This window comes from Vidua macroura, chromosome 5, assembly GCF_024509145.1.
Source record: "Vidua macroura isolate BioBank_ID:100142 chromosome 5, ASM2450914v1, whole genome shotgun sequence".
Taxonomy (NCBI): domain Eukaryota; kingdom Metazoa; phylum Chordata; class Aves; order Passeriformes; family Viduidae; genus Vidua; species Vidua macroura.
The window spans coordinates 3,393,325-3,419,470 of record NC_071575.1 but is presented as its reverse complement, the minus strand read 5'-3'; the positions used below and the strand labels follow the sequence as shown (position 1 = coordinate 3,419,470).

The 26,146-nt window shown below is 40.5% G+C and overlaps 1 protein-coding gene across 4 annotated transcripts in view; it reads right to left on the bottom strand.

Annotated features, from left to right (window-relative positions):
* Positions 1-26,146, bottom strand: part of MICAL3 (microtubule associated monooxygenase, calponin and LIM domain containing 3) — a 107,610-nt gene that overhangs the window by 60,414 nt on the left and 21,050 nt on the right. For 2 of the 4 annotated variants that reach the window (XM_053977020.1, XM_053977024.1), the window contains 3 exons: positions 11,248-11,434; positions 7,849-7,937; positions 6,687-6,774 (listed from right to left, as the gene is read on the bottom strand). In XM_053977020.1, coding sequence (XP_053832995.1) covers positions 6,687-6,774; positions 7,849-7,937; positions 11,248-11,434 — 364 coding nt within the window. Of the gene's footprint in view, positions 1-6,686; positions 6,775-7,848; positions 7,938-11,247; positions 11,435-12,063; positions 12,172-14,743; positions 14,852-17,328; positions 17,434-19,283; positions 19,341-21,395; positions 21,492-26,146 lie in introns of all 4 variants that reach the window. The other 2 variants (XM_053977023.1, XM_053977022.1) reach the window with 2 other exon arrangements.

Below are 26,146 nucleotides of genomic sequence, written 5' to 3'. Positions count from 1 at the left end.
AAAAGACAACAGTCCTGCTAGAACACAAGATGCAGCACTTGGCTACAAAGCTTAGCATTCACTCATTTTCTGTCTATTCATCACACCAAAACATCCCACCACCACAGCAGATCCACACCAAGCAGAGGAACCAGAGCCTGTCACGACCCTTACCTGTCACACTTCTGGTCCCTGTTCTCCCATGGGTGTGACTGCCTTGCTCACACAGCATCACAAAGACCTCTGGCCCACAGCAAGCCACACAAAACAACCTCCTAAAGACACCAAACTCTCTGAAGCCACAATGCTGGGAGCACATCTGTCCAAAGTCAGCTTTGCCAAGGCAGTAGAACATCTAGCAAGGAGGTGCTCAGCAGGTCATGCTGTCTGTGCAACGTGTGCCCTGCACTCCGAGCAAACCACAACGTAACAGCAAAATCTAAAAGAAAACCACCACAATACAGAAAGAGCCTGAAAAGTAGTAATTGGCAGTGATAGATGGCACATGCCACAGAGCTCCCCAAATGGCTGTTGTATTTGAGCTTGCTAGATCTATTCATTCCACTGTCCCCCAATTCTGTATCCCCTTGCAGCATCCCTCACCTGGAACCAGTGGAGGGACAAGGGGGAGGACAAAGAAAAACTCAGAAACCTGAAGTTTGTTTGGAATTTATTCCCTTGAACATTTCACACAGTTGAACAAAAAAAATCTCAATTTCACAGCAACAGGGAAACCACATGTTACATAATTCAGAGACACACACACCCAAAACAAAAACAGGTTAAAAACAACTGCATAAATCAAAGTCTTCAAAGGGGCTATACAGTGGAGACATGAAGCCTTTCTGAGCACTAAATCATCTCACTTGAACATTATCTGGCACTGAACTTATTTTATGCACAGTCCCCTCCTTTTCTCTGAGGGAAGCAACCTCAAAATAGTATTACTCAGATTCCACTTTTCAAAAAAACAGACATTTTAATTCAGTAATTAAAAAAAAAAAATCCAACTCTTTCACACAAACTTAATATTATTTTTCTAAGACACAAAAATATTCAATGAAGCTCTTAAAGTGCCCAGAAAAATTCATATCACCCTCCAGAATATACACATACAAACAACAAATATTCCAGTGGCACAAGTCTACAGGTCTGAAAGCTAGAGAGAGAGGAGGAGTTGGGAGCCCAGTAACTCCCAAGAAAAAAGTGTTCTTAGCAGGATCCAGCCACGAGCACAAACTCAGCACACTGTTGTTTTGTATTTATCCTTCTCAGTCCTCAAAACGTTTTTCAGGATTTTTTCAGTGAAACTCCATCAGGTCAGCAGCATCTCCTACTCTTAAGAACAAATAACCTTCCCACCACATCTTTTCCTTTCCAAATTTTCTGGGCTTCAAATTGCCAATCCTTTAGCATTTTCCTTTCCTTTATGCCAAAGCCACCCAAATCCTGATAAGAACACTGAAAAGGAACATGATGGACTGGGAACAGTCAAGCACTTATCCTAACAGATTCCTGGCTTGTTTATTGAGAGATGATTCACTGGGCACTGAACCCTGGTTCTAATCAGGCAACCTGTACACTCTCCTCAGCTTCCAAAAATACAGGGTCTGCTTCTTAAGTTTGTACTGAACACTGTAAATGTTTCAGAGAGAAGTCAATCTTCCATCAGATCTCTCTGCAGTTGTGTGATACCCCAAAAAAGGGTTCAGAATCATGTGCCAAGTCCTGCTAAACACACCACCATGGCTCCTCCAAACAGAACAGACAATATTCAAGGCACACGAGCAGAGGAAACAGCTTTCATCCCAATTTGGTGGTGCATCCTGAAATATGGATATTTTCCTTTTTTTTTTTTTTTTTTTTTTTTTTTAATTTTTGTTAGGGAAAAGAGTGGGATATCTTTGTAAACCTTCAGTGGTTTAAAATGAAGGCACCTCAAACAGAATGTCACGTCACAGAATTTGTTTGCTGTTATCGTCCATAATTAGATGATTAAACTAGACCAAATTAAAACAAAAACAAAACCCAAAGGTGAATAGTAATGAAGTGACCAAGTAGAAGATTTCATCAAGATGTTTGTTTGCACAGCAAACAGTATTGCTTTGAGCAATAAATCATTTTCACGAGTAAGGCATGTTCAATGTATGCAGAACGGTGAAGAGGCAATGCTTCTGAACAACAGAGGCAACGTTCATGAACAAGAAGCTTATTCCTAAATAGAAATATATATTTGTATTTTTTCAGACACAACATTGAATTGTGTGCAAATAATATTGGATGCATTCAAAAATACTTATACTTGTACAGACATTTAAGATCCTTTTCCAAACGTGGTTCAGATAATTTACTTTAAAGGACATGCCATTTAGAGGAAACAGCCACTCTTTCCTAGCTCTCCAGGTCAGCAAAAGACCTTCCTCATCTATATTGCTTGCTATATACAACAGTACTTGCTTAAGGGTCTACTGTGAAGGGCTTTGCTCTGAATATTTCTCCCTGAAAACCATTAAGGCACATCCATAGGAGGATTTTAACTTTTCAGACTGCATACCTATATCATATACACCATGTATTTGTGTGATATTAAAGCACAAGTCCTACTACCTCTAGTTTGTATTGCATTTTTCAGTTTTTCGTCCTATTGCTTATGTTTGATTTCTTAATCTTTCACAGGTCAAGTAACTAAAGCAAAAGATCTCATGACGTGCCTTTTATTGCTGTACAAGTGTGAGTTTCCCTAGGCAGTCTTTCCTTTATGAATTTCCTATTGCTGATAGGGACAGAAATGCATTGTTGTGAAAACATGAGCCTGAAATGGGAAATATTTTACAGCAAAACATTGCTGGCTAACATCACCCCAAGGAGCTTATCATAAAGCTGATAGGGGTAAAGACTGTTCCAAGTCCATCTGTCAAGAAAGAGCTGAAAATTCAGAAACGTTCTTACAGACCTTTAGAACAAACAGAAGAACAGCATTTGCATTAAAAGCACATTAAAACCATATAAAGTACTGCAAATTATATTAAAAAAAAAATCCAAGACACAGCAGTTACAGATTATCAAAGGGAGAGACAGTTGAAAAGCAAAAAGTTTTTTGTCCAGTTGTTTTGTTTTTTTTTTTTCTTGGCAACAGCAGCATTTTGGCACAAAGGCAAATGCAGAAGATAGAGAAAAACAGGCAGACAAGGTACAGAGAAAGTTACAGAATCTACAACAAGCATGCCACAGTTCAGCGGGACCAAAAGCACAGTAAGAGCTGTCCCCAACTTCCCTTTCCCAGAGAGAATGGCAGCCACTGCTCAAAAGCTTGTTGCCACTTCCCACACTGAAGGGTTCCAGAAGCCAGTTTGGCCATAACCTCCCCTGCAGGCAGCAGGGCAGAAGCCACGCAGGCTCCCTGCAAACCTCTCACAAAGAGGGTGATTCCAGCTGACTGCTGAGCAAACCTCATCCTGCTGATCACAGACTGTGCCCTGCAAGCACCGCTGGACACGGGACAGACAGAACTCACCACATGCCAGCCAGCACCGTGGCCACCCAGGCAGGGACTGACATCTTTAGCAAGGTTAATCCGTGCCAAACACGTTAGTGACAGCACAAGGAAGGGCTTGTTGTGACCAATCTCACCTCGTCTGGCTAAACCTGCTGAAGGCTGTTCTGTGGTTGAATATATTTTAAGCATTAAGCTGGCTAAAAAAGGTTTGGTGATATAGCAAAGGGGGCAGTGAATGTAGGGAGAAAACCCATGCAATTTACATCCATTTGGGATTTCATGGCAACTACTAAAAAGCATGAGTCACCATAAAGCTCCCTGAAAAAAAGCACTTTTGGTAACTCAGGGCTGAATTTAAGTCTCAGGTCTAAAATTTTTAAATGGCTGCCTTTTTATATATTCCACAATGGATGTAACTGTTGTACACCTTCCCTTTGCCTTCTAAGCTATATTTGCATCTCCACCAAATATCAAACCTGAGCATGTTACATGCTTTTCTGCTTTTACTTAATCCTTTTAGAGACAACTAACACTCTACACCAAGACCTACCTCACTACTGAGCATTAGTTCAGACCTCAGGGCCTGAAATCACTATTGCCAAATTCCATTTGGTGATCTTGCCTTAAAGGAAGTAAAACACTTTCAGATGTATGACCTGTTCTAGGTGAGTGACCAGATGGATGAAGTGGAGGCTAGGAAACAGACCTCTGTCTTCATCTCAGACAGGTTTTTGCTCGAGTTATTTGTCTAGGCTACAGTGAAAGCTTGCAAGAAGGAATACACACAAATAGTTTAAATTCAGGAGTTATACTGAGATGTAATCTTACAGACTCCTTTTGATTATTCAGAAATAATATCCTGTTCTTCCACTGTATAGATAAGCTTGGTAGTTCAAAAAGGTTTGTTTTTTCAAACCATAAGTAACTGTAAAACCCACCACAGGTTTCCTGACCTAGCTGCCCAGCAAGGAGGGGAGCTGAAGGCAGGCACCTATAGGACATGACTGTTACTCTAACAGAGAACTGACCTGCCTTTAGTGCCACTGTGGCTTGTTTTTAAAGTACATTGCATTTTGCTTCCTCCTGCTTCTTAACCATTGCAAAGTCAGTCAGTAGTTCCAAAGTTATTTAAATCATACTGCACAAAGAAAATGAAACTCAGCCACTAATGGTATTTCTTTAGCACAACAGAGGCACTGCTCACCTCTTCTACCACTGAATGTACTTCTGCCATGCACACATGAGAATGCTCCACAATGCCCTGCCTGAAAGGTGACCCAGCTAAGCTGAGCACGTCCTAATGCACTTAGGGCACTGCAAGGGGCAAAGCTTTAAAAGGTCCAAAAGCTCTGAACATTATGCTACAGTTATATGCTGCTCTAAAAAGCAGAAAGCAAACAGAAGGAGCCCTAGATTTCAAGTTTTGTCATTAGACAAAACGGTGTCTGTTCCATCTTACTCCTCTGGAACTACTACAGTGCTGCTACAGGATTGTGCCACCACTACAGAAGGAGACATCTGATTTATAGCTGATTTTTGTCTGATTTATAGAAGTTTATCACAAACTATGCCAATTGTTTGTGCTACTTAGTGATCATTTAGGTGCTATTTGCTGAATGTTCCTTTGTAAAAGCAATTAAATTTGATTTGTTGGAAGGACTAAACCAAAGATTTTCTGCCAGCAGTTGCTGTGATAAACTAATTGATAAATGTTAATTCAAATCTCCTCCTCCCAATTATCATCATCTACAGCTTTGCTCCACAAAACACCTTATGCTCACATCAGTTGCCCTGTGCATCAATAAATATTTTTTCTATTCATCTTTAAGAATATGCTCCAAGCTAAAAAAAAAAAAAAAAAATCACTTTCAGAGAAAGCAGTTTTAAATCTATCCAGTTATGCAAAAAATGCTGTAGTTCACACATCTGTCCATAGCATTTTGCAAATATCATTCTTCCCTACCCTTTTCTCACTTTTGCCATATGGAAGTTGCACACACACAAAAGAAGAAATCTTGAAAGTAACTACACTCCAAAAATCAACACACTAAGGATAAATTTCCATCAGATTGCATTCAGTTACAATCTTAGAAACACTTGTATAATAATACAATGTCAACAAACACCATGATTTTTATCTGCTCCTGGGTTGTTAAGGTCTTCTCAACTGGCACTATGAAAACATTCTTTTCTCAAAGGATTGCTCTAAGTATGTTCCCTTTCTAAAAGCAGGTGATTTAGCTTATTCATAATCTTCTGGAACAAGTACTAGAAATTAATATTTCTTCCTTTTTCTGACATCACAAAATGAGCACTTGGGGGCTGGGCAAACGAGCATTTGTAGCACAGACACTTCTCTCATGTTAGAAGGAATTAGAATTTCAAGTTAAAAGGGAAAACTATGTCACAGTAAGACACACGCATTCACCACCCCATTCCCAAAGCCATGGCCAGGAGCAGCACAGATGCTGGCAGAGGGAAGAGCACCATGACCTGCCAGCACCACGAAATTCAAGGGGTTTAAGGAATCCAATCCCATTAGCTGTCAGACACCCAGAATTCCAAAGGAGACACAATCCAAAGGTAATGGGATCTTTCCCATTCAAGTACCAGATTAATAAAGAGAAGCTTGGGAGAACGAGAAACCACACCCAGAATTCAGGAAAACACAGAAATCCAGTTTGTGAGCTATTCCAGTGCTTCATAAAAACTTTTAATTTCACTGACATTGAGCTGCATACATTACAGGGCTCTTTATCTGGGCTGACTCAGAGGAGACCCTCAACTGGGAATCTGTGTTTTCCTGGTATTCTTTCAAATAATGTCCTTGAAAGAACTGAGAACATCTAGGCCCCAAAGCCACAGTGCAAAATAATATATTGAGATTTCCACGTAGCACACAAAATTCACATGGCACGGCAAAAACCAAACGAGTTACACAGCTCCAAGTTGGCTGACATTAATTCTCACTGGTCAGCAGGCTGCCCACAGAATTCCCCTAGGATCTGCCCGAGAACTTCTGACTGGACATAGAGAAAGGGAACCCCAAATGCCAGCAGCTGACACATGAAAAAGGAGTCCAGAGGGTTCTGGGCTACGTGGTGCCCAATGGAGGAGACTGTGCTGTGCAGGCGCTGGCTCACCACCCTAACTCTGGCCACGAGGCCGAGCGAGCACTGCACCACCCTGCTAAAGAAGGAAGCGGAGCTACCTGGGGCCCTCTCTGCTGAGGTGGGGATGCTGTTGGCCCGTCCGCTCCCATCGCTGGCCATGGCGTCCTGCAGAGGTCCTTTGGTGTCCTGGAAGAAGGTGGGGGAAGTTAAATTCATGTTAAAATTGGAATTGCTGTGAGCACTGAACACGCCGAGCGAGGAGCTGAGATACCCCGCAACCATCAGGTAAGGCAAGGTCTGAAAAACAAGCATGTTCCTTCTCAATTTAAGGCTTTAATAAAGCTCTGAAAAACAAACTGGATAGCCAGCTGTAAGATCCCTGAAGTCTGCTCCTCAGGGAAATAAAACAGGTACCATTTTTAGTCTTTATTTTTGGCAGGAAGTATTGGGATGGATCCATTATCCTTCCAAAAAGGAGTACAGCTCCAGCTTGTACTGCAATAACACCTGAGAATCAGGCAGAAGGGCAGGCACAAAGGAAAATATAATTCAAGGGACAAGGGCAGTTTGCAGCATGCAAGCTTAACAGAACTTAAGAAACCAGCATGTAGCTTGCTCAGACTATGTGAAAATACTGAAAAGGGGCTTGAGGAGAAAAATTAGGTGCCTTGGATTATAACAACAAAAGCTGAGGGACTTTATTACAGAGTGTCTCTTCATCTGATATTTATAGCACAAATACTTCTGTTATGATAGTGCAGGAAAGGGGATATTCTGTCTTTTCATGCAGGTTCCTGTTAACACACAGCAGACCTTCAGAAATGAAGGCATGTGATCTTCATAGCTTATGCAAGTGGGGTAGAACTTTATGTTTCAAAGGAAACGCAAACAATTTGTTTCATCTTAAGTAAAACCATGGAGAAACAAAGAAAAACCAGAACTGGTAACATTATTCATTTAGTCTCAGCATACACTGAGAAAGTACTTCAGCTGACAAGAAAAACAAATCAAAATTCTGCTTTGAATGGGATAGCACATTATTTTATAGTAAGTACCATGAAAAGAGTAGTAGTACTAAGCAGAGGAATTGCTTTTAAATAAGATTTAGTTGGACTGTAAGCTTTCATGATAGATAAAGCAACTAAATGCATTCTGAATTTTTCTACTTTCTGAAAAAACCCCAAACCATCACACATACTTTCTCAATGTTAAGAATCAAAATCTATTTTCACGGCACGTTAGATGAAAATAATGAGTTACCTTTCCTGACAGAGGACCCACTGCTGGCCTCTTCCTCTGAGCATAACCAGAGACTCGGTAACAGTAGTGAGGTTTACAGTAGAATTTACCTGCAGATAAAACACAAATGATGGTCAGCAACAGGAACACAGGAATTTAGCACAATATAAATGTCCATCTCACTGCAACTTATTTTCTGCTGCCACTCCCGTTGCTCTCTCTCATTTCTTCACTATATGCAGAGGCAAACACTGGCTGAAGTTTTAGCCCCAGCCCTGCTCTCTCCCCTTGTAACTAGGCTCTTTTCCATTGGGTGCCTGACAGCCATTTAGTTTAAAATCCTATCAAACACCAAAGCAAAGCTGTGAGGCTTGTGTGGCATCACATGCTAACAATGCGGCAGTGTGTGAGGAACAAAGAAATCATCACATGAAAAGCTGGCAGAAGCACTTTTGGAAAAAGCAAGAATGAATACAACCAGCAGAGGAAAGTGGGAGAGGACAGTGTTAACTCCCAAAGAACCATCTCTCAAAATGCACAGTGGCTACTTGTAAAAAGGACAATGACTCATTTTCACAAATAAGACCTTTTGTGATCCTGCTGGTTTTACTAACACCCCAGAAGTCTAGAGAGGTTTTTCACTGGTAACTGAGCACTGTCAGGAAGACAAAGCAGCATTAGCAATACCATCATGCAATTACTACTGGTACTAATAAAAGCAGCAAACTGATGCCTCATAATTATCTTCACTGTACCTTTGTCAGTGTATCCTGTGTGGCATGTGCAGCCCATAGCACTCTCCACTGCTATCCCATTCCTAGAGCTTTGCCAATGCATTCCAAACACACATTCTGACCTCTGCCTCTTCCTCTAGTTTCTCTGTGCTGGTATTTGCAAAATGCTTTATGATGGAAAAGTGACAAACATCTTTGTAGAATTCTTTACTTCAATAAGTATTTCTTAATATTTACTCATACTAAAACCTGCTTTTTGAGACTGTCTGAAATAAACAGCAACTGAAAAGCTCTTACATAAAAATTCTCAGAGTTTGAAGCCTAAAACCAGACACTGACTGCAGAAGCAGCTAGATGAACAGCAACAATGTGTGCATAGCTTTGTTTTTTTCCTCTCAAAGAAAACTAAGAGCGAAATACAAGCAACATTTTCACAACGATTATACTAGATAGGATATCACAGATTTCTGTTTAGCCACATCTCCTTCATATACACACACAACTGTTAGGCATGCAATATTTCAGAATGAATGCTATAAGCCTGCTGAAACTCCAAGCTTTGTGTTTGCTTCACTGAAAACTGCACACACAAGCATGCTTGCAGAAGGAATCACTAAAAATCTGGTGGCAAAAACTGTTTCAGCCCATACGGCTGACAGAGGAGCTCAGTCTGTTACTGCCTAACAGACAGTCAGATATTCAGTTACCTGTGAGTGCTCAAAAAATGCTTTTCCCCAACTTTGATTTCTGACAAAGATGTTACTTTTATACGTTGATTTCAAAATTACCACTGGCCCCTTTAAACTTGCATGCCAAGTCTGCTGAACTTCCAGACAAGCAATAAAGGGGTTTCTATTCCTTACTGGGAGTCTGGTTTGATGATTCTAAGTTTCCTCAACTCTTCACAACCCAGCAAGTCCTTTACTTAAAGTCATTATATAATGCATTATGAATACACAATTTTAGGGGTTTTTGCCCCTTAAACCAGATGGTGTTTCCACAGCCATTTTTCTACCCAGTATATATTGAAAGATTCTTCTTAGTTACACAGAATGGATAACCATCAATTTCAATCTGCAGTAGAATATCTTGGAGTGTCATCCTGTGACATCAATTTAAAATTTTTACTTCATCTTCACCTCAAACAGTAGGAAAAATACCAGTGCTAACACTTTTTTCCTGTTATTCCGTTTTTTACACCATTATGTCTGAAATAGAATCCTTTGCACCTTACTTGTCACTAGTTTTACACCATTTTGCACTTATTTTCCTACTGAGACTGGATTAAAGACAGGCAGCTGTGCAAGAAAATAAATGCATACCTGCTGATGTGAATCAACATTTACCTGAAATACTTTCTCATACATTTCCTGCAGAAAATGTGATGTTTTTGTCAATCACTGCTCAAACAAAGATTGTAAATACATAGTTACCCTTACAAGGAGATCACTTTTCACAAGTGATGGATGATCTTAAATTACTACTTTCAATATGCACACTTTGTTGATAAACTGAGTTTCACCTGCTGCCATATTGTCTGGTTTCTCAGACTTGTAGGGTATATCTGAAGCTTTCCTTCATTCTTAGCATGTTAGATTCTTTTAATTGAGCATGTTTTGTAATCATATTCTTTTCTCCTTTGTCTATCAGATACAGAAAATTAGTCACTACAGAATCTTCAGGAACTACTGCAACAACACTCTCTAACACTGACTTATCTCTACTCAACTTTAATGTTCCACGTTTTCTATATAAACAAAACTTAGCTTCTAATGACCTATTATCGCAGCCCCTGATTATGAAGTTCTTATTTTATTACATCTAAAATAAACATAGAGAGTTGGACAGTTGTGGTACCTTCAAGAAGAACAAGCTGACCGCATTTCTCTCCAACTTGTCATTTTCTCTTAAGTGATATTAAACACTCAGGAGTTTTATTTAAATACTGTCAGATGAGGACAGTGAAAGGTCTAGCCCTCAAACTCAGCCTGTAAAGCTTTTTAAAGCCTCCAGTTATTATTTGTTTACCCTGCTTTCTAGCAGCTGTTAATGATGCCCTAAGTTTTACATTTCATATTTTCCAGACTCTGTACTGCCTTAGTGTGCGACTCTGAACTTCACATAAAGCGTTAGCAAGTTCTCTTCACAGTTTAGTCAGACAAAACAATCCTTTTCCAGCCTGGGAACCAAGGACACTGCTGCAGCTTTGGGTCCAAAAGTATGAACAATGGTGAATTGAGGAGAGCAGTCTGGGAGGATGGGACTTCATAACCTGAAGCTGCAATTGGACAATTAACCCCAATATGGAAATGGACCAAAACTTTTAAAAGTGTGAAAACTCGTGACCCAGGGTCCATTTGGGTGGAGCCACAGCCGGGCTCTTGTACTGCCCAAGCTGTAACCTTTGAAGGCCTTTTAATAAATCGCTCCTTTATTCCTTTAACTCTGCCCAGCCTCTGCTCCAGGCAGCCTCTCCAGGCATCGCTATGATGTTATATTAATTCCTACGAGTTTGGCTGCTCTGCTGCCGCCATGACCTGGCCATAGGAAATCCACGAAGCTCCAACACCTTGAGAGGTGGTGTGTGGGGAATGGAAGTTACCCTCATTCACCAAATCATTTTTAAGCGAGAAAAGAGCTTCCAGGACAGCGAGGAGCCTCGGGAGCAGAGGGCCATTTCCCTTACCGTCCTCGATGTCGTAGGCGTAGGAGGACAGGCGCAGGGTGGTGGCGCAGTACTCGCACTTGAAGCAGCTGCGGTGGAAGAACTTGCCCTCAGCACTGAGCCTCTCCATCACGTAGACCCGCTTGCGGCAGAAGTAGCACACGTCGCTGCCTCCCAGGTTCTGGGGGAACTCCTTCTTGAGCGAGCCCTGGACACAAACAGGGACGGCTGAATTTGTGTGTGCCCAGCCTCACCGAGATCACACACCAAGGTCACGTTTTTCTCTTCGTTTATGTGGATACGGGAGCACCTGGATGCTGCTGCAGTTCTCGGACACTACTCACGGTTTTAACCAGGACACCAAAAAGTAACCTTGTTGTCCAGGAAAAAGGGTCCTAGGAAGCCATGCCTACATATATCAGGAGTAAAACAAGTTCTAGGTAGATGAGTGGACACCAGTACTATTAATGATGACCCTGAAATCAGTGACTTAAGGAGGCATATGAAGAAAGGTAAAGCCATTAGAACACCCTCGAACAGCAGTTCTTAGACCTACATTACCAAAACCAGTGTCTCCTCCAGAGAGCAGCAGTGCAGAAGTGTTATGAACAGCTTTCTTAATTCATTATGCCCAGTCTTTGGACCCTGGCATTAGATTAAAATATTTGGCAAAGGAAATGAGGACAAGACTGAGGGTGGATGGAGAAAGGGAAACAAAAATCTCTCACAAAGCTATGACAGATTCCACCAGTGGTGTAACAACTGGACACTCACAAAACTTGAGATCTACACGACATCTAAGCACAAACACATGTTATCTCCAGCACATCATCTTACCAGTTCCTTCTTGTCTAGAAGGGTTTTGGGTTGCTCTTTCCTTTGAAGCTGATTGGCTATCTGCTCAGCCAATGAGCTCACTCCGCCTGTGTACATCTTTATGTACTTCTACCAGATGGGTTGAATGAAACAAGAGTGATGTGAGAAAAGAAAAAAAGAATCAAATTAAAAAAAAAATAACTAGAATGATGAGAGGTTAGGTGGTGAAAAGGTGCAGAGAGGTCAAATCATGCCAAGACAGTGGACAACATAAAGTGACAAGTAGTAATAGCAAAGCCAGTGTCATCAGAAATACCAGTGCAGTCCAGGATCACCTGTAGGAACGGACAGGAAGCCTTGCATTTTGCATTTTTTAAGTGTTCCAGAAACACTATGATGATGAAGGGAGCAGATCTTGTGTTCATCTGTGGGGTATTTTGTCCCTGGAAACTTGAGTACAGACACCTTCTAAAAGATGAGGCTAAATATAGGTTAGACTTTAGGTTCCAGGTAAAACTGACATCAGAAACAAAGATCTTTTAGAAGGCATGTTACCAAGTCTAATGCAACATGCTGATTTACAACAGTATATTTGTATACTTTGCACCTGGAAAGAATTAATTTACAGAGCATTACAGAGCAGGGAAAAGTCCTTAACTAAAGAACTCCCAGTGAGTCAAAAGTATTAATTCTTCCAGTGCTAAAAATACACAGAGGTTTATATGGAAAAAGATGGAAGAGCCTTCATCCAATGCCTTAAAGCCATACCTGCATACATCTGGAACATATATCTGTTCAACCCTGAACACAGCTTTATGACTTGGCTTTTCTCCATCATGGGCACAGACTGACTCCATAACTCTGGATATCTAAAAACCCTCCAGTATTTTCAGCAGTCTAGGCAAGTTGGCTGTTACCTTAGGTGTTACCAAATGAGTGTCTGCAAGCCAAATTCAATCACTGCAGGAGTGGAGAAAGTGTTTTTCACAGGAAACACAACCACTGGCAATAATTATATGGTTAAGAAAATGAGGTGGTTACATCCATGTTAGCTCAATCACACTGCAAACGCCACGGATTTGACTCGGAGCAGCAAAGAGCACGCCAAGCAACTTCCCTTTTCCAGACTAAGCACCATTATGAATGTTTCTAGCTGGATTCTTAGCTAACACAGGATCAGAGAGCCACTCAGCTTCTAGCAAGTGTGAAATTCCAAGGATAACAAAAGGAAAGTTGTATCTTAAAACCCCTTTCACTTATAGCAAAACTTGCTTGAAGCAAAGCACTTATTTCCCTCAACTAATAACTAATTTAATATGTGTGGTTATTAGCCTTTTAGGAATGTTTAAAACCTTCACACGTTCAGACACGAGAACAGCAGGAAGCATCACAGAAACTGAGATTCATCACAGAATGGATACTTCTGTGGGGAAAAAGATTATGAAAATGGAATGCTCAGCCAGAGATTACTGCTGCTGTCACTACAGTCCTAATTCCTTAACCTCTCTGTCACTGCAGTAATGAGGGGAGGGTTTATTTCTACCCAGAAAGAATTTATACCTGTCTACTGATTCCATTCCAAGAGGTAGAACACTTGCAGTATTTCTACATGCAAGAAATAACAAATGATTCGTCTTTGAGTCTCCCAAGTTCCACGTGTTTCCAAGTTCCACGTACGTATGTGCAGAGTTGCTTTTCAGTGACATATATCTTGTCAAACATTACATTTAAAATGGTGTTCACTTCTAAATTTTCTTCATCATTGATTTTTAACTGGCAATCATAATAATTTGGCCAAGAGTTTTCTGTTTCCTCTGAATGATCAGAGCTTTTGAGGCTTTCTTAGAAGAGAGATCAAGCATTTCCAGGGGAAAAACTTCCTTTTAGCTGAGGCAGGCTTCCCCTGGTCAAGTTTTGATTTGAAACCTTCAACTGCACATCCTTCAGGATCTTTAAATTTCTACCAGCACGTAAGAAGTTCCATGCTAAAAAAATGAGTATGTTAATATTAACTCACAGTACTACTGGACTATTTGGTGTGAGAAATTTACTTGCTGAATTTTTAATTTGGGGCTGTGTGCTTCTGATTTGTTTTGCTTTTTTGCCTACATATCACATCTGGCCTAATTAAGGGTATTGAGTGAAGCATTTTATCTTTCTTTCCATGGTCTTCAAGACATACAATGCTCTGCAACATTTTCAAAAGGAGGCAAAGAACCTGCTCCAGCTTAGGTCAAATCAATTTCCTGCTGTTTGCATAGGACAACTGTAACTGGTTCAAATTCTCAGCGATTTTTCAAAAAGCCAAAGCACTTTTTATTTCACGCTGTCCATTAACCACATATGCACAAACACATTCTGTTGTTTAGCCAACAAAACCTCAACAAAAGCAACAAGCAAAACCAGAAAGCTTCAATGCAAAGCCAGAAGGACTATCAGTGCTCAAACCCCCTGGTTTGAGTGTGAGGTGCACCACAAACTTCTCAGGGACACCGCGTGTTAAAAACATTTCGTTCCAAACTGCTTTATGGCTGGCAACACCCGAGCTGTGCCAGGCACGGGCTGCCTCTGGCTTCTGCTTTGTGCACGGAGAAGCACAGAGGCTCTGCAGGTGAAGCAGTGCCAGCCTGGCTGTGTCCCGTGGGTGTCCTTGGCAAGCAAAGGCAGCTGAGTGCACCTGGAGCGCTCAGGTGAGGGCTACCTGTCGGAGGGAGTCGGAGGAGGGTGAGGAAGGGCGGTTGGAGGAGCGGAGGCTAAGGGAGAGCTCCCACTGGTCAACAAAGAATCGGCGAGACGGCTCCGTCTCAGGCTAAAACATAAAATAAACATCAACACAATCATACGTGTTCTCTTCTAGGAGAAAAGAGAAAATAAATAAAAAAAAAAAATAAACCCAACCCAGCCCAGGCCTTTCTGGCTACCATCAAGAACAATTTTTAAAGGACTCTTACAGGAAAGCTTTGAGAAAAATACCCAGTGTATCTTTACTTTCTCCCTAGCGAGGCAGAGTAGTTATTCTAAATTTGCTCTTTATTAGGTTTTACATTATTTAGGACCATTTGGAAGCAGTTACCTACTTTCACAGATGTCCAACCTCTTGTAACCCAACCATCTAAGCCACTGGCAAAGACCCCAAATCAATTTCCTCTGCTCCTTCTGTATCTCCCATTGTTCTCTATTACTGGCCCAAGGCACTAAGATCATCTTTCAGGCCATGTGAGACCTCTTCTACATTTTAACTATATAAACCAAAAGTCTGCTCTCCTGGGGGACAGAAGAGAAAGAAGTTAGTTTGTATGTATTTCCAGTAATTAACAGCAAATTTCCAACCTAAAATTTACTGTAAACAGATTAGAAACACTGAACAAAAGAAGAATGAATCAATACCAAATAATCTGCTGATTGATTATCAAAGAATAAATCACAGACTGAGAACCTGCATCCTTCTGAAACTGGTTCCTCACAGGAGAACCCAAAATTTGGTCTTCTAATATGTCCTTGTCATTATCTCTACAGATGATTATGCCTATCTCCCAATAAATACTTCATATTAATAGGAAAAATGTTGGAAGTATCAGACAAACAGCAGTGGAAGAAACTGTGCATTCCTAAAAATTATAGTCTGGAAAGAAAAAAAAATATGCACATTACAAATAACTGGCTTTCTTTGAAAAATAAATTATGGTTTTAGCTATAAAAAGGAAAACTAAATGTCATGTAACTGCATGACCCATGAAAATAGCTACTTTTAGCCACTTGGAATAGGCTAACCTCAAGATTAAATTTACTGAGCAAAATGCAAAAGAGCTTGACTTTCACAATTTCCCCAATTTATGTAAATATAATTGTTCATACAAGAATTTTCTGTACATCAACATTTAATCAAGTTTCTTCTCTGAAAATGTCCTTACTTTGCTAAGCCTTCTCTCTCAGTATTTTTCGTTTTCTTCCCTTAAATCCCACATCATAATCCATCATTGCTTGCAGTGTTCCAACATCTGTTTCCTTTTTCCTCTCTGCCCTACCCACTTTATGCTTTCCTCTACTTTGTGTTCTCAGTTTCTCCTCCTTTTCAATTCTGCACGATAGAGAAATCAGACAATTTCAAAAATAATTTCTATCTTTGCATCTCCATGTTCAGAAGGAGCTTAAAAATTGCCAGAGAGCACTACAAAAGTTAGGAGCAAAGTATTTTGGTCTAGATCTTCATTTCTGTGTCATCATTTTAACTGAATAAGGAAATGCACATGAGCATTGTGGGCCTTATTTGAGATATTAAGTCATGGCACCCATTAACAAAGAGGTGCCATAATGATTAAAGTAGTCTTCTTATTCAGGCCTTCATAGCTAAAATTTGAAATCTATCCAAAGGTTTGCTGTTCCTTCTTGGAAAACAGCTTCTGTGATTTTAGCCATCAGAAAAAGACAGCATCCCAAAAAAACCCCAGCAATGTGAAGTGACCTAGATGCCAGAAAATTCTTTTTAGTAGGGCTTGCAAAAGTTATGCCAACCAGCAAAAGTTCTGGGACTGTTTATGCTCCAGCTCAAGAAGACAGCTTGATTTGGGATGGTTAACTCAAAACAGTTAAGTTATGAAAAAAGATCACTTCTGTAGATGGTGCCTTCCAAAAAAGCACTCTGCAGTTTGCCAAGCACTGCTGAAGATAACTAAAAACAGAGAGCAACCAAAGAAACCACAGTTCAAACTGGCATGCTCCCATAACCCAAAGACAACAGACTGGAGAGAAAATTAGGCACAAAAACGAAACAAAACAAAAGTGTACACTGGAATCAAAGACAATCTGCACAAACTGCCAGCTCTACCATTAGAAACAACTGCACAGGAAGGATGGACACAAGAGGAGTACTACAGAGCCAGGAATTAAGCTTGGAAAATGTGAATATTCTTGCTTCCAGAAGCAAGTAAAATTTGCAAGCGACTGACTGCTAAATGACCGCTGTGAGATGACTTGATCCAGAGCCCAGCTGGTTTTCAGCATTTATTCTGAAGTTTAGTGGCTGCTTTTTACTTCACTGTTTATATTCTGTTTTGAGGAACAGAAAGGGTCACTTGCCAAACAAGGAGGCAGCTAAGAAATGGCAAGTCAAACAAAGACACTATAAATAAAGACAAAAATAGTCTTTGACGGTTGTTTTAACCACACGACTGTAGAGCAGTGGTCATCATATTTTGGTGATTTTTCTTCTCTCTCTGCCCCAAGATTTCACCTGTACCCAGAATGCCACACTGCTCCAGGACACCAGATAGGCAGGGCTGCAGTCACCTGATGCCTCAGTGCACGTCTGGACTCCAGGAGGGCAGCCAGCTGACGTGCCCTTTGCTCAACACTCATGGGCACTTGGTCATGAGAAAACAAACGAGGAGATCTCTGCGAGACGAGGAAGGAGGCAGGATGTAAACAAACCAGCACAAAAAAGGAAGAGACACCAAATGCCAGCCAAAAGGTATGACATCCACATGCACAACATTAACAAAAGCTCTCATGTGAAAACTGGGGATTTTTTTCCCCCCAGTATGTACTTTTCTAATGAAGTGCTACATTTTGACCCTCAGAGGCAAGAAAAAAAGTGGTTAAATTAATTTTTATTCACAACTCTTCCTAGGACTGCTGCAGCCAAAATCAAACAAGCACATAGCCTTTCTCTCTGGCATTACCATCAAAAATAGTTTTAAAATGTGGCTTTATCATGCACAAAGGGCCTTATTTGTCAGTTTATTTCCCCATAGTTCTGCATTCTCAAGGATTTTCTTTAAACATCTCAACCTGTACCTATTTGTTTCTTAGATTTTGTGTACAGAAACACATTTTAGGGTAATGTATTTCAGTTGTCATAAAGAATTAATTAATTTCTTAAAGATGGTGGTATATGCAAAGTAAATACTCTACATGCCAAAGAGAGCATGTTTAATGAGCCTGTCTAAATAAAGCAAAGAACAGCAAAATCAAACACTCACAGGAGCTGCCAGTTTTACTTATGCAACTTCACTGTCCTACTTGTTCTTATTGCACTACCATGCCAATACACCCCAGGCACAATATTTGACACCTCTGCTATTCTGGTCTTTCATATCAATGTTCCTAAACTGTTTTATGGTGCACTTGGTGACATGAAAAAAGACCAGGCAGGTGGCCTACTATAGAAGTCAGGACTGTCACTGCAGTGTCACACAGCCTTCAGCTAATTTGTTTGTGGAGTACAAAAGTAAATGGACAGGAACGACAAACACGTGCATCAAGAAATCTGAGGCTCGATCTGTCAAGAATGCCAGGGTGCTGCTCTGTATTACTAATTGTCCTCCAATGCAGAACAGAAAATTGGGTTCACACCCAGTTTACAGGGAACACTTTTCCCATTCAGATGCATTAATAACACTCTCTATTTTCAAGCTGCTTACTGTTCCACCTACTCCTTCCTACTGGATCATTGTCACTAAAACTGGGGCCTGTTATGAAGCTGTGGGCTTCTGTGTCACTGCAGACACGTGTACTCATTTTCTACTGCCTGTCAGAAAACATTCGGCCCACAAGAAGCTTTTTGTTAGAACACATTCTGGAAGTTGCAACAGTTTTATTGCTGGCTCCCATTTATGACTTAATTCATTCAAAGCCTGTACTGGAATGTCAATTAATTTGTCAATATGAATTCAAATCAACTGGTCCTTCTGAGTGCCTATCTTTTATTTTCCCATGCCTCTGTATAATACTGAGCCATTCAGACAGACTGTTGAATATTTCATTGTTAAGAAGGCTTCAAAGTCTCTGTACTAAATAATGCCTCATCATTTTTCCTTTTACTTTGGCCTGTAGGAGGCAAGATGGAATGCCAGCTGTTTAACCATCCAGAAAGCAAGCGGTGAACACAATGCAACCATGTTCGCATCAATTAGCACAAAACATCAACTCTTCTTGTGCTGCTACAGCCACGGCATACTTCACTAAAGAGGTGTAAGAGACAAAGAAGAATGGGAAGAGCTCAAGTGCTTGACCTAGGGCAAAATAAAAGCATATAGCAAACTGCTGATGAAGGCTTGTTATGCATTTATGTGGGTGTCACACAGGAAGGATCGCTCCTGGCTGACTCCCAGCAGTTCCAGCGTGTTAACAGCAGCATTAGGGTAAGAGTGCTTCACCACCCCCTGTATTTGACCTCTGTATTGCACACATCCACCACAGCTTTGTGTCATCAGCACCCATGCCATTTGTTCATGCTTTTTTACCCTTTCCTGTCTGGGCCTCTGCTCCCTGGGACAGCCAGCACCAGGTTCCCTGAATCTCTGCAGGCAACAAATGATGAGCTTAAAAACAATCACAGACCAACTTCCTAATCAGAACACACTTTATCTGATTTTTCTTATGATGCAGGCATAAAAGAAGCCACAACCAGAGCAGAAGTTTATTAAGAATACAAGTTGGCTCCTGTAGAGAATTTTTTAAAAAGTATATATTCACATTAGGGCTATAAACAAAAACATAGTACAACAATGTAATCAAATTAGTGCAATAAAGATGGTAAGACACTCAGTATAACTTATACTGTGATGTTAGTTCAGAGGAAGGTGATGGAGAGTTCAAAAGAAGTGGCAGAATAAATGCAGTAGAAGAGTAGAATTAAAGGTTTTAAAAGACATTAGTGTAACATGGATACAGATCCCTCTGACTTGCTATGAGGCCTGGGCCAAGACAATTTCAGGGGGAAAAAAATCATTCCTAAAGAAAAAGAATGCCTCTAAAAGCAGATTACTCCGAGTCTAACATCAGTTCTGTAGGACAGAAGGTAAAAATTCCTGAGTTAAAAGAAGGAAGACTTCTATAAAACAACATAGAAAATGGTCAAAATACACTTGGCAGTAGCTGGCTTTCATGACTGAACTAGGCAACCAAAAACACACAGGACAAACAAACACTTGGAGAGGTGACAGAAGGAAAATATAGAGCTACAAGATTCTTAGTGAGTGAAAACAAATTTCTCTACATAGAAAATTAATCCCACTCTATAGATTAGAAGGCAAAATTCAGCATTTAACTGCCTTCGTTTCTCCATATGTAAGGTCGGGGAAAACCTTTATTTTCTCATAAAATGTATCCAACAAAATTTTGAAAGGATTTTGACATGAGGATGGCAGGTAGCTATCACATCATCTGGTAGCATTACACTGCAGTTTAAATGCAGGTTCTGCTCATGAAAAGGGCTTTCCTCACCCATTCTACCTAGATGTCCTCTCCTGTATCCTTCTTGAAAAGGGTGCTGCTCACAGCATGGCAGAAAACCAACCCCCTTTCTTGTTAGGACAGTTTCAAATGGGATCAGTAGGCAGAGCTGATCTATCTTGCAGATACCACAGAGGCAGCAAAGAATGTGTGTCCTGGAGGCTGCCAATAATTAGCCCAGATAAACTGCAACATGTAATTAAAACTCAAGAAATCACAGCAATAAGGAAAGTCAAGCTTTCTGCCAAAGAATAAAAACTTGTCTTACTCTGCTAAAAGGTAATGCTCCTTTACAGTTCATAGGCTCAAGAGCTCAGCAAAGACAGCTCAGCTTCACCTCTGGGGAAATTAATTTGTACAATCCTTACAGGATGCCATGACAGCTCCATGGGACTGCAACTGCCTTTTCAGGACCTCTAGTTCAGGACTGATCAAGAAGTGGATTTGAAAGTAGGAAAACAAAACAAGTAATTTTAAAGGATACAACTCAAAGAAGCACAATGACAATATAAAAGAGGACAGAAATATTAGAAGGATTTCAGGTAATATATAACTAGGACAACAAATACATGTGCACAAACATCTGGATGCACATTTATACAGTGTGCTCAGAACAGCTCTCACTGCTCCAGGTTAGTCAGACTGAGACAAGAGCCTGGTGTGGGATAAACAGAAGGACCACAGTGGACATATGAAGGCTACTACAACACGCAAAAACCACTTCAGATAAGCAATCCTAAAAAAGTTTCATGGATACAAGAGCAACTTTTCAGTCACACCTATTTAAATGGAGAGTGGAGATGGAACAAAGTTTAATTTTCTTTCCCTGCATTACTCCAAACATTTAATTTCTACTTTGCTGCATCTCAAAACTGAGAAAGGGTACTCTGTTAAAAAAAATCTGCCTACAGCAAAATCTCAGTCTCCAGTGGAGACTCTTCATGCTTCCAGTGAGTTAATGCTGCTCTGTCTTCCTAACCTAAGAGGCTGAGAAACCCCCATCAACACCTGAAAGAAAGAAAACTGGAAATGTATTTGTAAATAAGCTATTTGGTAACTGAGCTAGTCACTTGTACAAGCAGCAATGAAGAGAAAGGGACAGAGCATGCAGAGGGAATCACCTGCTGCCTGGGATACGATGGAGAGGAAGATGGAGTGGAAGAAGAGAGCATGATCACTTTTTTGGGGCAGGTCCGAGAACGTTCCTTATGCCTCATCTTTTTTTTAAAACAGAAAAAGAAAAAAAAAAAATCATAATGATGGTAGAAAAGAGGTAACATTACCAGTGGTTTGGTGAGACAGGCCAGAATGCACGAAGTGAAACCATGATCTAAGCTCACACATCTCTGAAATTAGCTAAAGCCACAGTGTACCTGAAGCTGAGACCCAAGTTTTTATCCAGAGCCACACAGATTTGTATCGATTAACAATTAAACCAACAGCTTTTGAGTCAAGGTCTTACAATCAGTTAAAGGCAAAACTTGGAACTCTCCATGGCATAACTGGACTGCTCTCTGTGCTTCATGAAAAATTACTTATTGCTAAAATGCTTAAAATGCATTAAAATTAAAATGCTTAAAAATATCCATCCTGTTGACCTAATTACTCTTGCTTGCAGCTCATTACTAATACAATTCAAGTCTCAGTGTTCTGCTCCCAGCTTCAGATCCTTCCTCTCTGACTTACACACATTACACCGTTTTTGCAAGCTAAAATGTACTACATTCTATTAGAACAGAAATCCAGCTGGTTTGTAGATAAAATGGAGCTGTATTTAATAGTCTGCTTATTACACAATGCACGTACATGTCCTCAGTATAACACACCAGAAAACATGCCCTTCTAGTGCTGTACTCCTTGTTATGTAGAGTCTTTTCTCCACCATTTCTTGTTTATTAACAAGCCTTCTGCCTGATTTTTCCTTTTGAGTTCTCACCAGAGCATATCTGGAAATGGTTGCACTGAGAAAAAACAAAATGCTGTGTACCCAAAGCCACCATTAGATAAGCCTCTAAAAAACTGCACGTGGTATAGAGGTATTACAGATGTTTATTACTGCCCTTGCAGATGAGCTGGCACTAACATCTGTTTGGGTGCTCTCTTCCTTTTCAACAAAACAGATAGATAAATAATACACTCCTCTATCTCAAACAGATGCTAAAAGCAGCTTAAACTGAAGCATATGACTTTGCACTGCAGTGGATGAGGAACATTTATATGTTCAAAAGGCTTAGCTTGGAAGTCACTAATTTCTAACTGAAAGCATGGCAACATTCTCAACCACAGAGCTGCTCATGGATTTTCATCTGTCCATGACCAAGTTTACATTTCCAATGTCAAAATTTTCACAAACTTGCTTATTTTTCCATGGCAAATCTCAGAATATAATATTGGATGAATGCATGAAGAACGTGTTCCATCAGTCCTCCAGCAGAATGTATTTCTGAGCTTGCAAAGAAAAGGATGACCATAGGAAAGCAGAAAATAATCAACATATTTAAATAAAAAATTAAAGGTAATAAAGCAGTATTTGCAGAAGTCATTGGTGTTTTAAGTTCTCTCCTGTTGAGGTTTCAGCTCTTGCTGTCTGTGGTCATCTCAGTCATCACTTATCTTCAAAAAGCAAAGTTCCAATAAAATCACTGCAAAGTTTGCACTACTGCCCTTTGTCACACTTTAGGGAATGGTCTCAAAAGAATAAGCAGCAGATGTCCAGAGGCAGAAAAGATGGGCACCAAAACATGCGGGATCTCAATCTTATAAGTATCTTTGTACACATCAAACATGATTTAAGCTTATGTATAACATGCAAAAGCTGTTGCTGACAGAAGACCCACGGAACAACAGAAGAATACTGAAGGTTACAAGCTGAAGGTCTGAAAATCCAGGGCAAAATTCAATTTAAAATGCTTGTCTCCATGTCCAGTCAGATTTTCTTCTGGATAGACCATATGGCTTTCAATAGCTTCATGATCCTGGATGAGATGCTCTTTCCCAAAACAGCTAAAATGGCTCAGAAAGCATAGAGCACATAATGGAAGATGTTCTTATACAAGCAGGCATTCATTTGAGGAGATTAACCACCACACCATGAAACACAATCCAGACTTTTTAGGTGATATTACCATCATATAAAAAAAATTACATTTCCACTGTGCACATTCACTTCATAATATCTTTGTGCATCATTAGATGCTGCTGTGGTGCTCATAAGAACACAAAACCAATTTTGACAACACAAATCAACATCCTCAAAGGTAACTCAATAAATTCAACTTTATAATCCAATTCACAAGGGATGCAGGCCACACAGAATGTTGTGAGAAGCAGACTGGTGAGGTTTTTAACCCCTCTGCTCTTTGGAAGGTATTGCCTTTCCAAGAGAGACACCATTAAAGGTCTTGTGATGACAGTAAAAACTGTTTCAGAACGGATTCTGCCAGGATTTCACTCTTCCTAGGAATTCTCTCTTAGGCAAGCCACCTCTACCCCACCTGTACAACACACAGAGGAATCTTGGCGTACAAGCTCAATGAAACTGCTCACCTGATATCTTAATTCGAGGGTAAAGCAAGAATCTAGATTTAAACTGGTAAGCAACTACAGCTAAGGATCTCCATCTGACAGACACCAGCAGGCAATACCCAAAGCAGATGTCAATTTCTCACCAGAACTGTGGGTCCAACCCAGACCACTTCCTTTGCAATTCTCTTCCTTGCAACCACTCTTATGCTTTTGCAATAAACTTTCCTCTTCCATGCAGTTTCCAGAAGACAGGAAGAACCCAACCTGTCAATCATATAACTGCCCTTCTCCCAAAGAGAGGATCTCAACTTCATTTTGCCAGCTAGTAAGAACATTAGGCAACCTGTGGTTTCTCACAGTAACACCCCCCTGCCCTTTGTCCCCTTAGCAGCTGCTTTGCTCCTCTTCAAAGCACTCTCCACTAGAAGGTAATTGCAATGTGATATATTCAGTCAGCAGAAGTTTCAGCTCATGAACTTCAATCCCTGTGCCAAAAGAGAAACCTTTCCAAAAGCTTCATGAACAGCTCATTCTAACAAACATATATCATCCCTAAAGAGCTTGTCAGAAGGAATAGTAATCCTTTACAGCATGTGCAGAGATAAAGTTCTGGAATGGCCTGCCTGGGGAGGTGGTGGAGCCACCATCCCTGGATGTGTTTAAGGAAAGACTGGATGTGGCACTCGGTGCCATGGTCTAGTTGAGCTGTTAAGGCATGGGCTGGACTCAGTCTTGAAGGTCTCTTCTAACCCGGTCATTCTGTGATTCAGGGACAGGTCCTGGTATTCAGCAGCACTTCTCTGTTGGCAGTCTGTCACCCAGGGGTGAGCTATAAACCCAGAGTGACCAATGTCACCACAGAAGGCCAGTACAGCACCATCAAAAGGTGCAGTCTCACAGCTATCAGGCTCTGCCTGCCAAAGCAACCAGAACCAGAAATCTCAGCAGCCAGCCAAAGTACTGCTCCAGCAACAACGTCCTGCAGGAAGGGTTTTCTGTCCAGGCTTGGCAAAACTCTGTGGTCTCAGCTGGTCTCTGTCCAGTCAAGAATAAATGGCTCAGTGCACGTCCACGGCTTTTGAATAAAAGTAACCTGTATTCTTCCCTTCCCCAGGAACACAGTAAGGAACCTTTGGAACAGGGACCCTGTCAGTGGGGCTTTGATCCTTCTGTGTCCTGCAGACTTTGCATCCTTGAGACCCAGTTTTATACTTCTTCATTACAAAAGCACTGCAAATCCTGCAAGACATCTGGACCCAAGAATCAATCATCTTCTGTTGACGCAGTAGAGCCAGTCAAGGAAAGATCATCTCCTGTGCAATACTGAGAGGGAAATCATCCACACAAGGCAATCACTGCCAATGTTGAAAAAATAATTTAAATCCTCTGAAAGTAAAACTGTTGCAGAAAGACTTTTCAAAGACGTGCCCTACACTGCTTCCTATACAGAGATCAAGGAAGAGCAGAAGGATTTTTTCTTCCTTTTTTTAAAATTTCTTTTAAGTTGTGTAGTGCAGGTATAAAAAGAACAAAAAGCCCAAAAAACTGCTCTCTGGTGAGGAGAAAAATCCTCAATAAAAACAGGAAATAAAACTTTGTCCTTTTTTTTCTATCAATGACAAAAGAATGACAACAAGAACTTTTGTGTTTCACTATAAAGGCTTGATTATAAAGCCTTCATAGACTTTCAGTAACAGGTTCAAATAGAAATCTCAAGGGTGCAGGAATGTGGCATTTTCCAAGTGCTAAAACAGAGAGAGACAGCCAGTACAATCCAGTTTTCCTTTTTCTAGGAGGTAATATAAGCAGTGCTCATCAATTCACTTAATATTGTACAGCTTTTTTGCTTCAGGGTTTTTTTTTTTTAATAAGTATTCTTGAGAAATAAAATTTGCCTTAATCATGAATGATGTGAATCCATCTCAAAATGCTCATTAGCCTATAAAGAAGATTTTGATGAGACAAAAGGAAGAACAAACACTGAGTCAGGAAACCAAAGCATATTGACAATAATTCCCCTAGGCTTAGGTCTTCTTTCTTGAAGAGAAATCTTCTCGATCAGGGCACCAGTCATGACATGCAGCATTAATTGTGCTGAATGCCTCAGACACAAAGATCACCATGAATCCATATTCATCAAGAACAGTGAATTTCCAAAGCAGTGTCATCTTCTTCCCCTTGACTCCGAAGTGTGCTCTGATTAAACTACAGCCAGAGAGAAGTAGATGTTTCTCCAAATTATGGCTGTCAGCAAAATACCTGTGAGCACTCTCAGAAACAGGGGGAGGCCATTTACACAGGGAAACAGTGGAAGGAGATGAAGCCAGTGAGGTAAGTATCCTTAAAT